This window comes from Osmerus eperlanus, chromosome 18 (genome assembly GCF_963692335.1).
Source record: "Osmerus eperlanus chromosome 18, fOsmEpe2.1, whole genome shotgun sequence".
Taxonomy (NCBI): Eukaryota; Metazoa; Chordata; class Actinopteri; order Osmeriformes; family Osmeridae; genus Osmerus; species Osmerus eperlanus.
The window spans coordinates 2,859,823-2,876,080 of record NC_085035.1 but is presented as its reverse complement, the minus strand read 5'-3'; the positions used below and the strand labels follow the sequence as shown (position 1 = coordinate 2,876,080).

The window sequence follows — 16,258 nt, the reverse complement described above, 5'->3', positions numbered from 1 at the left end:
GTTAAGGTTAGGGTTAGGGGTTAGAGATAACATCATTTTGAATGGGAGTGAATGGTTGATGCCCCACTAGGATAGAAAAACAAACCTGTGTGTGTGTGTGTGTGTTGCAGCTGAAGAAGTTGGTGTACGTCTACCTTGAATTTTGAATGGGAGTGAATGGTTGAGGCCCCACTAGGATAGAAAAACAAACCCTTGTGTGTGTGTGTTGCAGCTGAAGAAGTTGGTGTACGTCTACTTGGTGAGGTACGCTGAGGAACAGCAGGACTTGGCTCTCCTGTCCATCAGTACTTTCCAGAGGGCCCTGAAGGTAAGCTCCATAGCACCTGCCGGCACATGTCATATTTGGTGTGTGTGTGTTTGTCTGTGTCCGTGTGTGTGTGTAGTGCTGGAGTATTGAGCCATTAAACGGAAGCCGTCTAGCTCAGGGACCGAGACAACATTGATGTTTTAGAGAACCCACCCGTCACCTTGATGAGTCTCAGGTCCCAGTACTGAAAAACCCATTTCAACCCCTGCTAGGTCGACAGCATGCTTGACTTCCTCTGTGTGTGTGCGTCTGTACCCGTGTGTGTGTGTGTGTGTGTGAGCGCTGTATGCTTCTGCTTTACTGTGTGCTTTACCTTGTGTCGCGTGTAGACCCAGGTTTTGTGTGGTGGTTCCCATGGTGACGTGTGTGGACTTAATAGTGTAATAATGCGTGTATGAGCATCTTCCGAATGTGTTTTTTGTGGTCATCTTCTGCAGACTAGAAATATACCTCCCTCCCTCCCTCCTTCCCTCCCTCCCTCCTTCCCTCCCTCCCAGGACCCTAACCAGCTGATCAGGGCCAGCGCCCTGAGGGTTCTGTCCAGCATCCGCGTGCCCATCATCGTCCCCATCATGATGCTGGCCATCAAGGAGGCGGCCAGCGACCTGTCCCCCTACGTCAGGAAGACGTCGGCCCACGCCATTCAGAAGCTCTACAGGTACAGCTCTGCCGGGGCCTGCATCCAACACTCGCCAAAAGTCACCCGTAGCCCCGCCATCGTCCGCAGGGATGAAGTGCGGTCGATGGGAAGGGATAGGGATGTCGCTTTAATCTGTTGAGGTCCCCCCCCTGCTGTGAGACACGGAGGTGATGTGTGTAGGATGTGCAGGGTTCTGCAGACCGGCGGAGCTAGCCGAGGTGCTAAGCTAGCTGAGGTGCTAAGCTAGCGCGGAGGTGCTACGCTAGCGGAGGTGCTACGCTAGCGGAGGTGCTACGCTAGCTGAGGTGCTAAGCTATCTGAGGTGCTAAGCTAGCTGAGGTGCTAAGCTAGCGCGGAGGTGCTACGCTAGCTGAGGTGCTCGGCCCGCTCTCACGCTGCTCTCCCTCCTTCCTCCCCAGCCTGGACCCCGAACAGAAGGAGCACCTGATCGAAGTGATCGAGAAGCTGTTGAAAGACAAAAGCACAGTGAGTACAGCGGCGACGAGCGCTCGTCCGTACAGAACAGCTGTAGCCCAGCCAACCGTCGCGGGGACCGTGGTCGACGCCGGTGTTTGGATCTCACGCCACCGTTCCTAAGCTTCGAAGGAAAGACAAGGCGCCACTTGGTTGCAGTCTGCGGTTCCCCACCAGAGGGCGCCCCGGTCAAGCGTTTCCCCCCCTCTCCTGTCTCTCATTCTCTCCCTCTCTCCGTCCATTCACTCGCCAATGCCATGGTTTGTTAACACCCACTTAAAGCCACCCATCTTCAGATGCTGCTGGTTAAGTGTCCATTTAGAAGACATTTTCTCCCTGATGTTAGTGTCAGCTTTATTTTCCAAAGGCCAACTTCTTTCTTTTCTTTTTTTCTCCTCTCCTTCTGAGGTCCAGCAATCTCTGTGTTTAAGACAATCACTCAGATAGGTTAAAGCATTCCTATTAGAATAGTCAATAAGCACCACACACACACACACACACAGACACACACAAACACACACAGACACAGAAGGTCACAGTAAATGCTTAAAATAGTGTTAAAGGCCAGCTCTTTAGTCTGTGTGATGGAAGCTGTATGTGGCATACACATGTACTGTTTGCAAACAAGGTGTATAGTTTTCCCCGTAATTATGCATTCATGGCATAAACCTCTCATTATACAAACAAACAGCCAGGGCCTAAAGGGGGGTGGGGGGTAGAAAACCTAGCACCAGATGCATAGCATATTTAGCCACAGGCTCTAACGAAGACAGATGACTTCGCCCTATTGAAGCACAGTCTCTGAGGCTAGGGGACAGAGAGAGAGAAACTGAGAGAGGGGGAGAGAAAGAGAGAGGGGGAGAGGTGGTGGGAGAGGTGGTGGGAGAGAGAGTGTGAGAGAAGGGGGAGGTAGAGAGACAGAGTGAGGGGAGAGGTAGAGAGAACGAGAGGGGGAGAGAGAGAGAGAGAGAGAGAGAGGGGGGGGGAGACGGGGAGACGGGGAGACAGAGAGAGGTAGAGAGAGAGGTAGAGAGAGAGGTAGAGAGAGAGGTAGAGAGAGAGGTAGAGAGAGAGGTAGAGAGAGAGGTAGAGAGAGAGGTAGAGAGAGAGGTAGAGAGAGAGGTAGAGAGAGAGAGAGAGAGAGGTAGAGAGAGAGAGAGACAGAGAGAGAGACAGAGAGAGAGAGAGAGAGAGAGAGAGCATGGCCACATGAAGTCACAGGCTGGTGATGAATGGTGAAATCCTCCCAGCACACAGGATTGTTAATGATTTTTTGGAGGGGTGTTATTCCTGTAGTATTGAGGGGTGTTATTCCTGTAGTATTGAGGGGTGTTATTCCTGTAGTATTGAGGGGTGTTATTCCTGTAGTATTGAGGGGTGTTATTCCTGTAGTATTGAGGGGTGTTATTCCTGTAGTATTGTAATCCGAGAGCCTCCACCAGAGCCGTGCCCTTGGCTTCAGTACTTCTGTGGCTCTTGATAGTCAGTGACCCACCGATACGAGCTGGAGGAGCCAGCCTGAGGATCTCACTGAGGAGACGATCACATGATCACTCTCCAGCTCTCCGCACCACACCGGGAAGAGCTGCAGGAGGAACCTGCCTGGTGTCTCCAGCCGGGATGCTGAACTTCTGCTAGCGTCGTCCGTCGGTTCCGAAATGAGGTCATCGTTTAGGTGTGTGTTCAGACGGGCCTGTTTCCATGGTTATCGCAAATGGCCGTCTTAGGTTTGTCAAAGTGTTGCCCCCCCCCCCCCCCCCCCCGCGCGCACACACCCAGCTGAGAAGTGGTCTCTTTGGTTAAATGCCAGAGACAGCGCTTGACATGGGGGGGGGGGGGGGGGGGCTGGTGTTAAGGCGGCATGGTTTAGAGAGGCCGGCCGGCCCTGATGAGAAAGACAACACGGGAGTTTGTGCAGCTGTTTTACTGTGATGGATCTATTATCCGCCCATTACAAGATAAATGATCGATCCCTCCCATTGCCTCACCCACAGCCTCCCCCCTGCCACCCCCCCCACCCCCAGCAAAATTGAAATGAGAACGGGAGGGAGGGAGGGATGGTGTCTGTGCCAGTATGATTAGGGACTAGGTGTGATAGCCATTAATTTAAGAGAAAGAAGGGAGGGGCGGGGAAGAGAGGAGGGAAGGAGAGAGAGAGAGAGGGAAGGAAGGAGAGAGAGAGAGAGAGAGAGAGAGGGAAGGAAGGAGAGAAAGAGAGGGAGAGAGAGAGAGCGAGGGAAGAAGAGAGAGAGAGAGAGAGGAGGGTAGGCAGGCAGGCCGACCCCGAGCCGGGCCATCAATCAAAAAAAGGCGCGCGTCGTCTCTGGCGTGATGACCCAGCACTCTCCGCCTCCCCGCCGCCCTAATTAGAATTCATGACAAAATAGATGCAAGGAAACGGTCTGGGCCCTTCATAATTTTATAGGAAATTTATTGTTATTAGAGGAACCATTTGCTTAGTGTGATTTTTCCATTACCGGCTTGTCACGCAGTGTAGATAATATGGTAGAGGTGGTGGGTGGGGGGGGGGGTTGGGGTGTGTGTGAGGGTGGGGTTGAACTCCATAGATTGGGGTGTCAGTTTTGTTGATGGCGCATGTAGTTTACCTTGGAGCTGCCTGTAATGGGGGAAGTTGGGAGAGAATGCACAAAGAGAGGGTGGGCGGGGAGGGGTACATGCCTGGAGACGGGAGCCGCGGTAATAGCCTCAGAGACGGGAGGAAAGGTGGTGGTGGGGGGGCTCTGGGGACCTGGAACATCTGCCTGCTTAGTTAGAATCTTTTGAGTGGGTCTCATTCCCCTCTTCCTCACGTTCCCGGGGAGGGGGGGGGGGGGAGCACGTGCCCGGAGAGGGAGGGGGGGCGTGAGAGCTGAGGAGCAGCCCCTCCCCCCCTCCCTCCCCAGTGTAAAGTTGACTGTTTGGTTTGAGTTGTACTGCACCATCACCGCTTTCCAACCTGCATCTGTTAATTTCCTAGAAACCACATTGTGTAAAAATGATTAAAAACACTCACGCCGTAATTGACTTTCCTTGCAATTATATACCACGAGCAGAAGTTAAACTGGTTAGATGGATTTTCATTACCCATGGGTGTCTTAATTGCTTGCTCAACTGAGTGCTTAAAGTTATGGTTTTAATTTGAGTTTCCTCGACTGGAATTACCTTCAGAGGTGGCGTTTCATTTCGGAATGAGTTTTTCTCCTTCGAAAGTCGATATTGTGATTCCCCCAGACTTTGGTGCCCCGTGCCAGGTGAAGGTGAGGCACCTTGAAACCTGCTGGAAGAGGAAACTCTGCCTTGTCGCCCAAGTCCTCTTGATTAGCGCTTGGTTGTGAGATTCATGGTTGTCTACAGAGAACACACACACAGAACACACACACAGAGAGAACACACACACGCACAATCAATGCATCCTCACGGCGAGGCTGATGGGTAAACGCGCGGGGTTCCCACAGGGGCCACCAGGGGCCGCGGCGGTTTTAATGGGAGAGACCAGATTCTGCTCCCCTTCTCTCCCCCCCCTCTCTCCCCCAGCTCCCCCCCCCCCCCCCACACCTCACATTAATGCTGTTTGCATATTAATACACCGCTGTCAGTCAGTCTCTCACTCTGTTCACCAGCCAGCGGTAGGGATGCAACAAGGAACCGCCAAATGGATTATTTTTTTCTTTTTCCGCCCCAATAAAATGTTTCTGATTGTCCTCCACCCCCCTGCCCCCTCACCTTCCCCCATGTCTCATGAATAGAACATGAAATTAGGCGTGAGCTCGGAAAGGCGTCAGAGAGGGGAAACGGACTGATGACTGTCAGCTGTGGCTGTTGGAAATTACATCCCCCAAACCTCCTTGAGGATCTCCTATTCCAGCCAGTTATGCCTGTACTGCATATCACTCCTGATTGTTTACAGGATCACTTAAGCAGAAGTATCATTTCTCGCGGCGAGGTCGGGAGAATATAACTGTACAACTGAATATAACCCGACCGTTCTCATGCCCCTCCGCGTCACTCGATTCACCGTTTCGCTGGAGTTCTGAGGAGATCGAGGAAGGATGAGGAAGGTGAACACTCACGTCTCCCGTCTCCCCTCCCCTCTCGTAGCTGGTGGCGGGCAGCGTGGTCATGGCGTTCGAGGAGGTGTGCCCCGACCGCATCGACCTGATCCACAAGAACTACCGCAAGCTGTGCAACCTGCTGGTGGACGTGGAGGAGTGGGGCCAGGTGGTGATCATCTCCATGCTCACCCGCTACGCCCGCACCCAGTTCACCAGCCCCTGGAAGGAGGTGAGGCCCTTTGGTGTGTGGGTGTGTGTGTGTGGCTGCGTGCTTACTTGGCGCGTGCGTAACTGGCGCGTGTGTGTGTACCAGGACGGCCTCTTTGACGAGAACAGCGAGAGGGCGTTCTACGACTCGGACGAGGAGAGGAAGGAGCTGGCGTGCGGCGAGGCCAAGCCCTACGTGATGGATCCCGACCACAGGCTGCTGCTACGCAACACCAAGCCCCTGCTGCAGAGCAGGAACACAGCTGTGAGCGACACACACACACACACCCTCACACACACACGCACTCTCACACACACCCTCCATGGTGGTTCATGAAAACATTTCTGTTTCGAAGTGTCTGTGCATGTCTGTGTGTGTGTACACTAGTTTGCGTGTGCCTGGGCATGCTTGTGTGTGTGTGTGTATGCACATTTGCGTGCGTGTATATGTAAGTGAGCGCGTGACCTCGTTTGTGTAAGCGCTGTAGAACATTCTGGAAGAGAGACCGTCAGCCTTGATGAAAGTTTCTCAGCGTGTTACTCTGCTCTCACTTCTCAGCGCCGCCTGAAGGCCGCGGCACGACGGATGCAACTGCTACACACACACACACACACACACACACACACACACACGGCTGGTGACTCACTTGAACACACATCCACCCTAAGCACATTCACTGCCTCAAGCACACACACACACACGCACACCTCGACGAGAGGCACTCAAACACACATCCACTTGTGCACACTCACTGCCACACTCATGCATACGCTCGCACACAGACGCACACACACCACCCACAGAGCAGGCGCTAGCTGGAAATAACCGATTGAGAGAGAGAGTAGACCTCCATCACCCAAGAGACTCAAGGTCTGTGCCTGCATCGTGGCGGGAGGACAAATAGGCCCAAATGAAAGCGTTGATTAAAATGTGACATGTCGTGTCGTTACCAGAGAAGACGCCGGAAGGCCGTCCATCTTCATGCGGACGCCGCCCCGAGAGCCCCCTTCACGTTCGCGGCCGCCCCGCCGTCGCGGCAACGGCCCCCTCTCTCACCCCCGCCGGAGCTCGTACGCCCGCTCGAGCGCCCCCCCCCCATCCCCCTTCGTCTCTCTCTCTACCCGCCTCTCTTCACGTCGGGCGGTTCTCCTCAGCTGGCCCCGGGGCCGGCCAGATGGGGCGTGATTCCAGACTTGTTATGGTACTCCCGGCCAGGCTAACAACGCGTGTTTCCCCGCTCAGGTGGTGATGTCGATCGCCCAGCTGTACTGGCACCTGGCTCCCAGGCACGAGGTCGGCATGGTGACCAAGTCGCTGGTGCGCCTGCTGAGGAGTCACAGGTAAGGCGTGGGCCTCGCTGCTTCGGCTCTCCGTTTCATCCTTTTTCTCTTTTTCTTCTTCTTCCTCTTCCTCCACGCTGTTTCTCTGTAGCCTTTTCCTTTCTAGTATTTTCTCGCACGCAACTTTCTTATTTCCTTCCCCTCCCTCTGCTCCTCTCTCTCCCGCTCGCTCTCGCATGCGAAGACACGCCGGGAAAAAACCCGAAAACAATCTGAAACGCGCTCATAAATATCCTTGACCTTCTTCTTCTTCGTGTGTGTGTGTGGGCGTTTTGCGTGTGCGTGCGTGTGTGTTTTTTTTGTTGTTGCCGTGTTCGGTGTTTTTCTTCCCCCAGAGAGGTGCAGTACATCGTGTTGCAGAACATCGCGACCATGTCCATTCAGAGGAAGGTGAGACGCGTTCTTGAGCAAGACACCCAACCCCAAGTTGCTCCTGATTGGTTGGCCGTGGTTGTGTGTGGGTGGGTGGGTGTGTGGGTGGGTGAACAAGAGGTAGAAAATGTAAAGCGCGTCGAGTACCGCTAAGGTAGAAAAGCGCAAGATATACGCCGGCCTTTTTACTAGCTGACAGTTGTCTTAGCAGGTGTGGAGACTGATCCCATGTTGTGTGTCCCACCTCCAGGGCATGTTTGAACCCTACATGAAGAGTTTCTACGTGAGATCTACGGACCCCACCCACATCAAGACACTGAAGGTCAGGAAGCTGACTGACTGCCGAGGGCCCCAGTGGGCCCTCACAGCTTGGGATGGAAATGTGTTGAATGAAAATAGATGAGAACATAACCAAAATGGGGAGGGAGGAGGGGCCCAAATTGCAATCTCTACAGGGCCCCACAAACATATGCTGTGCCCCTGGCTGTCTCTTTTAAAAGAGTTATGGAGTCAGATGGCTGTGCGGTTAGGGAATCGGGCTAGTAATCTGAAGGTTGCCGGTTTGATTCCCGGCCGTACAATATGACGTTGTGTCCTTGGGCAAGGCACTTCACCCTACTTGCCTCGGGGGGGAATGTCCCTGTACTTACTGTAAGTCGCTCTGGATAAGAGCGTCTGCTAAATGACTAAATGTAATATAAATGTAGGTTTGTAAATCCCTCCTCTCCTCTCTCTCCCCCAGCTGGAGATCCTGACAAACCTGGCCAACGAAGCCAACATCTCCACCATCCTCCGAGAATTCCAGGTCTGTCTTGCTCCTCCCCTCCCTCAATATCCCTTTCTCCCTCTAACCCACTGAATCTCCCTCTTTCTACCTCTAACCCATTGAATACACACAATCTCAAACCACCCCCCTCCTTCTCTGACATGGTCTCTCCCACCCTCCCAGACCTATGTGAAGAGCCAGGACAAGGCGTTCGCGGCGGCTACCATCCAGGCCATCGGAAGGTGTGCCACGGACATCTCGGAGGTGACGGACACCTGCCTCAACGGCTTGGTGCTGCTGCTCTCCAACAGAGACGGTAGGAGGGCGGGCCAATCAGAACGCTCCTTCACGTGACCAGCGCATGGGGGGGAAAGGAAAACAGTTCAGCGCTGCTAAAATTATATAAAATCATATTTACCTGCACCAATATGAGTTTGATTATGAGTTAATTAGCTTGATTATGCTTTAAAAGAAGTCGGTTTGGCTGACCAGGGCAGCAATACATTTTCACCTGACAATATTTCTTAAAATAAGTGTTGTTTACTTCAATTAAGTCTAAATCAAAATCCATATAGAAAAAAGAAAAAGAAAAGCTTGAAATACTGAAAGAAAAGCTTGAAATACTACCAAATGAGAATGTCCCTGTACTTACCGTAAGTCGCTCTGGATAAGAGCGTCTGCTAAATGACTAAATGTAAATGTAGAGACGGTGGTGGCGGAGAGCGTGGTGGTGATCAAGAAGCTGCTGCAGACCCAGCCCACACAGCACAGCGACATCATCAAGCACATGGCCAAGCTCTTCCACAACATCTCCGTAGGTTTACACCCCCTCCCCTACACTCCCTCGCCCCTCCCCTGGGCCCTCTCCACTGGGCTGAAATGTGCCGTTCTCCCCAGGTGCCGATGGCGCGGGCCAGCATCTTGTGGCTGATCGGGGAGTACTGCGAGAGGGTTCCCAAGATCGCCCCCGACGTCCTCCGCAAGATGGCCAAGAGCTTCACGGCCGAGGAGGACATCGTCAAGCTGCAGACCGTCAACCTGGCGGCCAAGCTCTATCTGACCAACTCCAAGCAGGTATTACTGGGGCTTCCCCCCCCCCCCCCCCCCCCCCGCACCAACACGTAGCACCTCAAGCCACACCCCCGCGGCTCGGGTGCAGTTCAGAGACCACACGCCGCATCTTCCCCAACGAATGATCCCAACCGCAATCTCTCCTGTCGTCTCCCTACCCAAGACCAAGCTGTTGACCCAGTACATCCTGAACCTGGGGAAGTACGACCAGAACTACGACATCCGAGACCGCACGCGCTTCATCCGCCAGCTGATCGTGCCCAACGAGAAGAGCGGGGCCCTCAGCAAGTACGCCCGGCGCATCCTCCTGGCTCCCAAGCCGGCGCCCGTTCTCGCGTCGGCCTACAAAGGTACGGAACATTTTCCGGGCAGACACAGCGCCCCTGTGCACCGCCGTGTCACTGCACGACCCATAACATTGTGTTATCTAATTTATATATAAGTGATATTTACATTTAGTAATTTAGCAGACGCTCTTATCCAGAGCGACTTACAGTAAGTACAGGGACATTCCCCCCTCCCCCCCGAGACAAGTAGGGTCAAGTGCCTTGCCCAAGGACACAACATCATTTAGCACGGCCGGGAATCCAACCGGCAACCTTCTGATTGGTAGCCCGATTCCTTAACCGCTCAGCCATCTATATGTAGGTCTATATAATATATAGACTTACAGTACTATACAGGCTAGCAGTGCGAGGCATACAGTCTAGTCTCCAGTTGTGTGTGGACAGCTAGCTGGCGCCTCAACAGGTAGCTGGTGTGAACATGCCTGTCTGCATCAGCAAAGAGCAGGGAGGTCAGGGCCTGTGTCTCTCTCCCGTGAGGAGATGGCTAAATTAATGAGGTAATTCTAACCTTTCTGAGATGTACGGGGGGAGGGGGGGGGGGGTAGGTGAAGGAAAAAAAACTTCACACCCAATTTGACGCAGAGAGAAGGGACAGAATCGCCCCCCCCCCCCCACCCCCCTGAAACATTAGAATTCAGCAGTGGTGTTCTCCCGCTAGATGTTTATGGAAGACGTTAACCGGCCCTGTCATTCTTAATATTCACACTTTAAGTCAGTTTTTTTCCTGTTTTCGTTTGAGAAGCCCCGTTTTCAGAGCGGACCTCCCTAGACACATTGACTGATTGCTTGGCCTCCTATATTGACCATTAGGGAGTGAGAATCATTTTAATTTGTATGCGTGTGTGTGAAAAGGTTGTGGGGATAGCTTTGTGGCGCTCCTATTAAAAGGTGCTGACTGTGTTTATACAGTGACATTTGGGAGCAGGGGACGGTAATCACCCTGTGGCCCTGCCGATAGAGGCTGGACTGGGGTGACTTTGAGACTTTCTCCCTCTAATCCGCTCTCATTCATGATGCCAATCAGCACACTCATCTTTCAACTCCTGTTCCACTCTCTCTTTCTCCAACGTCTCTCCCTCTCTCCCTCCCTCCCTCCCGCCCTCTCTCCCTCTCTCTCTCTCTCTCTCTCTCTTTCTCCCTCCCTCCCTCTCTCCCTCTCTCCCTCTCTCCCTCTCTTTCTCTCTCTCCCTCTCTCTCTCTCTCTCTCTCTCTCTCTCTCTCTCTCTCTCTCTCTCTCTCTCTCTTTCTCCCTCCCTCCCTCCCTCCCTCCCTCTCTCCCTCTCTTTCTCTCCCTCCCTCCCTCTCTCCCTCCCCCGCCGCCTCAGACCGTGACCGCTTCCAGCTAGGCACCCTTTCCCACACCCTCAACACCAAGGCCTCGGGATACCTGGAGCTCTCTGATTGGCCGGCGGTGGCTCCTGACCAATCGGTGAGGAACGTGGAGGTGATCGAGCCGGTAAGGGAATCCACCGTTCCTTCACGGAGCCAATTCCGTTCTCGAGGATCCACGTCAGTTTGGTTTGAAACACAGACAAGAGAGCCAATCAGGATGGATCTCGCCTACTTCCTTCTCCTGATTATGCCCCGCCCCCTCCCCCCCAGGTGACAGAGTGGGCTCCGTCGCTGGGGAAGACCAAGCAGGGGAAGACCAAGTCTAAAGCCAAGTCAGATGATAAGTTCTACTCTGACTCTGGAGAGGAGGAGGAGGGGGAGGAGGATGAAGATGAAGGCTCTGGCAGTAGCAGCAGTGAAGACAGCAGCAGCAACAGTAGCAGTGAAGGTGTGTGTGTGTGTGTGTGTGTGATTATGTGCAGAGGCATGCATGGCATTCGTTTTCTAAATATTTCATTGACATTTAATTTTGAGGGCGTTTCACGTTGTGAATGTGGTGTGTCTATTCAGAGTCGGGCAGCGAGGATGACAGCGACGACGAGAAGAGCAGCAACGACTCTGACAAGAGCTCCAGCCAATCAGAGAAGAGCTCCAGCCAGTCTGAGACGGAACAGAAGAAGAAGAAGAAGACCAAGAAAGCACCACAGAAGAAGAAGGCCAAACCCACAGCCAAAGACAGGTACATCACCATGAGGAACACGCACCCACATGTGAGAGGAAGAGGTTTGTGTGTGAGAGAGAGAGAGAGTGAGAGAGCGGTGTGTGTGTGTGAGAGAGAGAGGGGGGGGGAGGGGGAGAGAGGGGGGGTATGTGTGTGTGAGAGGGGTGCAGTGGCCAGTTCTAGTGTGCCATGTGATTTGTAACTGTAAATCTCAGCCAACCATCTGTTTACATCCTGTCCCTTCCAAAACACTGCTCTGTAGAAGCTCTTTTCCTGTCTCTCTCTCTCACACACACACACACACACACACACACCACTCACAGAGAGAGAGAGAGGCTGAGCTGTTAAAATGTAGTTAGTGTGGGTTCCATTACCAGGCTAATCAAGGGGATTTCTCCTTCAGTAGTCTAACCCACATTTACATGGCTAATGGATAATGGCTTTTGATTGGTCATTTAGCAGCCTGGTGTTACCAATGAATGAGATCTGAGTCATTATGGCCGAATATGCCCTCACACACTCTTACACACTGGCAGATTTAGTCTCTGACACATGCTGTGTCATTCTCTCATGCACACACACACACACACACTACCCCTCTTTCCATTATGCACGCACGCACACACACACACACACACCACAGTGTACCTGCTTTTGCTGTGTGACAGGCCGCCGACTGACCCTGTTCCCTCCATTAGAGAGTGTAATTACAGCAGCTCACCCCAGCACACACACACACACACACACGCACTTACACGCACACACACACACACACACACACAGAGTAATTAGACCAACTCACCCCAGTGCTTCCACAACAAACACAGCATAATGCCCTCATTACGGCCCAGTCATTCCAGGCAGGGCCTAATCAGGCCCACAGTGATTTATATCGCTTTTTCCTGTTCGCAACAAATGAAATCTGTAGGCCAAATTAATACTGGCTTTTCATCATCGCCCAAGTTAAAAAGCCAGTTACCGTCACAATTCTCCTCGTTAATTTAACAGCTGAAAATCCCAGGCAGGCGAAGTAAACAGTCATTATAGGGACAAATTGAAGAGAGGGGGGGGGGGGCGGGCGAGAGGGTGAGGAGAAGGGGAGGGGGAAAAGTTTTTAGTGAATGCAATATTAAATTAACTCTGTAAACAAAAGCAGATTGATCTTCGGCATCCTGGCAGTTGGGGCTCCGTTGCACGTTGAGGGAGTTCGAGAAAAGTGCTTCTTGTTGTTTTCCCCTCTTTGTCGTTCCAGTTTGTAAATGACTAACGGTCGTCTCTCGCCGCGCAACTTTGGCATATTTGGTTACGCGGCAAAAACATTGCGCGAAGAGAAAAGCAGATTTCTTTGTGCATCGTAGCCTCCGAACTGTACGTTGAAAGAGAGACGCAAGCTGCTGCTGTACAAAATCCGTCCTAGCCTCATTATGTCTGTGTCTGTGTTCCTGTCTGCGTGTGTCTGTGTGTGTGTGTGTGTGTGTGTGTGTGTGTGTGTCCGTCTCAGTGACTCTGACGAGAACGGGAACGCTCCCATGGCCAGCAGCTCGTCTCCTGAGAGCTCCTCTGAGTCCGAGTCCGCTTCTGAAGACGACTCGGCGTCCGACTCGGGCACGGAACAGAAGAAGAAGAAGAAGAGCCCGTCGAAACCCAAGGTGAGGCGTCTGCCCGTCCCTGGTCCTCCCAGCCTGTCTCCACCCTCACACTGCCCCTCCCTGGTCCTCCCAGCCTGTCTCCACGCTCACACTGCCCCTCCCTGGTCCTCCCAGCCTGTCTCCACCCTCACACTGCCCCTCCCTGGTCCTCCCAGCCTGTCTCCACCCTCACACTGCCCCTCCCTGGTCCTCTCAGCCTGTTTCCACCCTCACACTGCCCCTCCCTGGTCCTCCCAGCCTGTCTCCACCCTCACACTGCCCCTCCCTGGTCCTCTCAGCCTGTTTCCACCCTCACACTGCCCCTCCCTGGTCCTCCCAGCCTGTCTCCACCCTCACACTGCCCCTCCCTGGTCCTCTCAGCCTGTCTCCACCCTCACACTGCCCCTCCCTGGTCCTCCCAGCCTGTTTCCACCCTCACACTGCCCCTCCCTGGTCCTCCCAGCCTGTCTCCACGCTCACACTGCCCCTCCCTGGTCCTCCCAGCCTGTCTCCACCCTCACACTGCCCCTCCCTGGTCCTCTCAGCCTGTCTCCACCCTCACACTGCCCCTCCCTGGTCCTCTCAGCCTGTTTCCTTGCTCACACTGCCCCTCCCTGGTCCTCCCAGCCTGTCTCCACCCTCACACTGCCCCTCCCTGGTCCTCCCAGCCTGTCTCCACCCTCACACTGCCCCTCCCTGGTCCTCCCAGCCTGTCTCCACCCTCACACTGCCCCTCCCTGGTCCTCCCAGCCTGTCTCCACGCTCACACTGCCCCTCCCTGGTCCTCTCAGCCTGTCTCCACCCTCACACTGCCCCTCCCTGGTCCTCCCAGCCTGTCTCCACCCTCACACTGCCCCTCCCTGGTCCTCTCAGCCTGTCTCCACCCTCACACTGCCCCTCCCTGGTCCTCCCAGCCTGTTTCCACCCTCACACTGCCCCTCCCTGGTCCTCCCAGCCTGTCTCCACGCTCACACTGCCCCTCCCTGGTCCTCCCAGCCTGTCTCCACCCTCACACTGCCCCTCCCTGGTCCTCCCAGCCTGTCTCCACCCTCACACTGCCCCTCCCTGGTCCTCTCAGCCTGTCTCCACCCTCACACTGCCCCTCCCTGGTCCTCTCAGCCTGTTTCCTTGCTCACACTGCCCCTCCCTGGTCCTCCCAGCCTGTCTCCACCCTCACACTGCCCCTCCCTGGTCCTCCCAGCCTGTCTCCACCCTCACACTGCCCCTCCCTGGTCCTCCCAGCCTGTCTCCACCCTCACACTGCCCCTCCCTGGTCCTCCCAGCCTGTCTCCACGCTCACACTGCCCCTCCCTGGTCCTCCCAGCCTGTCTCCACCCTCACACTGCCCCTCCCTGGTCCTCCCAGCCTGTCTCCACCCTCACACTGCCCCTCCCTGGTCCTCCCAGCCTGTCTCCACCCTCACACTGCCCCTCCCTGGTCCTCCCAGCCTGTCTCCACCCTCACACTGCCCCTCCCTGGTCCTCCCAGCCTGTCTCCACGCTCACACTGCCCCTCCCTGGTCCTCCCAGCCTGTCTCCACGCTCACACTGCCACCACGAGACTGAGAAATCTCATTCGACACTGTGGGAATGTGATTTAGTCCGCCTGGTGGCTGTGGCATCCCCTCTCTCGTAGAACCTCTCCCTTTCTTCCTTCACTCCTTATTCTCACCCTTATTCCCCCCCCCCCCCTCTTTCCTTTTTCCTTTTTTCTCTCTTTCTCTGCTATGAAATTCTCATTTTGTACACTTTGCTGGCCGGGTAACGCCCCATGAATAATGCATCCCTTTCTTTTTTCTTCTCTCTCTTTCTCTATTTCCATTTCTCTCTCCCCCCTCCATCCTTCTCTCCCTCCCTCGCTCCCTCCCTCCCTCCCCTTCCAGAGCAGCGGCTGCTAACAAGGTTTCCCTCTCTATTACCACCACCAGGCGTCAATCAGAAAAGATCTGATAAGATACGCCCTCTAACTTCATTGTTTGTTTTCACTCTCACACCATTTCTCTCGCTTCTCTCCCTCCCTCTCCCTCGTTCCTGCCCCCCCCCTGAGCCCCCGGAGGAAGAAGAGTGGAATTTTCTGCTCCTTTATGGAACGTGACCGAAGCCGTGCTTGGTTAGGGGCGGCGTGAAGAAAAGTGGGCCGTAAAAAAAAGCAAAACGACGCTCGTATGTTTAAATTCGTTTTTATCAGGGCCCGTCGTAGTGAGACTGCGGCGTGCCACGCATCCCAATTCCCCCCACGTCGACGCCTGACGAGCGCTCGCTAGGCGTGGGTGGGGGTGGGGGGGGCGGGGGAGGGGCGGGGGAGGGGGGGGGGGGGGGACAGTGGCACGCGTGCGGGCTGTGACGTGACACGCCGCACGACTGGTCACTGCGGAGGCGGATCTGAGAGACGCTCGCGGCGCCGCCGCTGGTCCCGGGTTCCACGCGTGTCACGTCCGCTGAGACGCGCCAGTCAGGAACGCTTCCCCTGCGCAGAACGCCGCCTCTCTCAATCGGCATCGGGTTTCACCGCAGCCTGGTGTTCTGGCTGCCTGGGGTTCTGGGCAGCCTGGTGTTCTGGGCAGCCTGGTGTTCTGGTAGCCTGGTGTTCTGGCTGCCTGGTGTTTTTGCAGCCTTGTCCCATCCCCGGAGGGGCCAGTGTTCTCCTGCCTCACACGCCCTGTTCTCTCTCTCTCTCTCTCTCTCTCTCTCTCTCTCTCTCTCTCTCTCTCTCTCTCTCTCTCCCCCCCCTCAGGTGGAGGGGACACCGGGAAAGGAAATGTCTCTGTTGGACCTAGACGACTGTGAGCTGTCAAACTCTTCTCTGCGCACCTCTGCACTCACATTGGCTTCATCTTCACATGGTTCATGGCTAATTTGTCTCAGAACAATCACTCAGGGAAGACAGAAGCTAACAAACCGACAAACTTCACTAGGAGTCCACAGTAAATCACGCCCAGACTCTGTATGACACACAGTCCCTTTGAAGGCTTATCTTTTTCCTAAACAGAACTGTCTGATA

The 16,258-nt window shown here is 54.5% G+C and overlaps 1 protein-coding gene across 1 annotated transcript in view; it reads left to right on the top strand.

Moving 5' to 3' along the window:
* Positions 1-16,258, top strand: part of ap3b1a (adaptor related protein complex 3 subunit beta 1a) — a 29,799-nt gene that overhangs the window by 4,411 nt on the left and 9,130 nt on the right. The window contains 18 exon segments of the mRNA XM_062484815.1: positions 212-307; positions 805-965; positions 1,367-1,433; positions 5,520-5,702; positions 5,787-5,945; positions 6,924-7,021; positions 7,357-7,411; positions 7,644-7,715; positions 8,136-8,198; positions 8,343-8,475; positions 8,864-8,973; positions 9,057-9,233; positions 9,394-9,580; positions 10,903-11,033; positions 11,180-11,357; positions 11,480-11,648; positions 13,132-13,279; positions 15,992-16,181. Of these exon segments, the coding sequence (XP_062340799.1) occupies positions 212-307; positions 805-965; positions 1,367-1,433; positions 5,520-5,702; positions 5,787-5,945; positions 6,924-7,021; positions 7,357-7,411; positions 7,644-7,715; positions 8,136-8,198; positions 8,343-8,475; positions 8,864-8,973; positions 9,057-9,233; positions 9,394-9,580; positions 10,903-11,033; positions 11,180-11,357; positions 11,480-11,648; positions 13,132-13,279; positions 15,992-16,181 (2,377 nt within the window).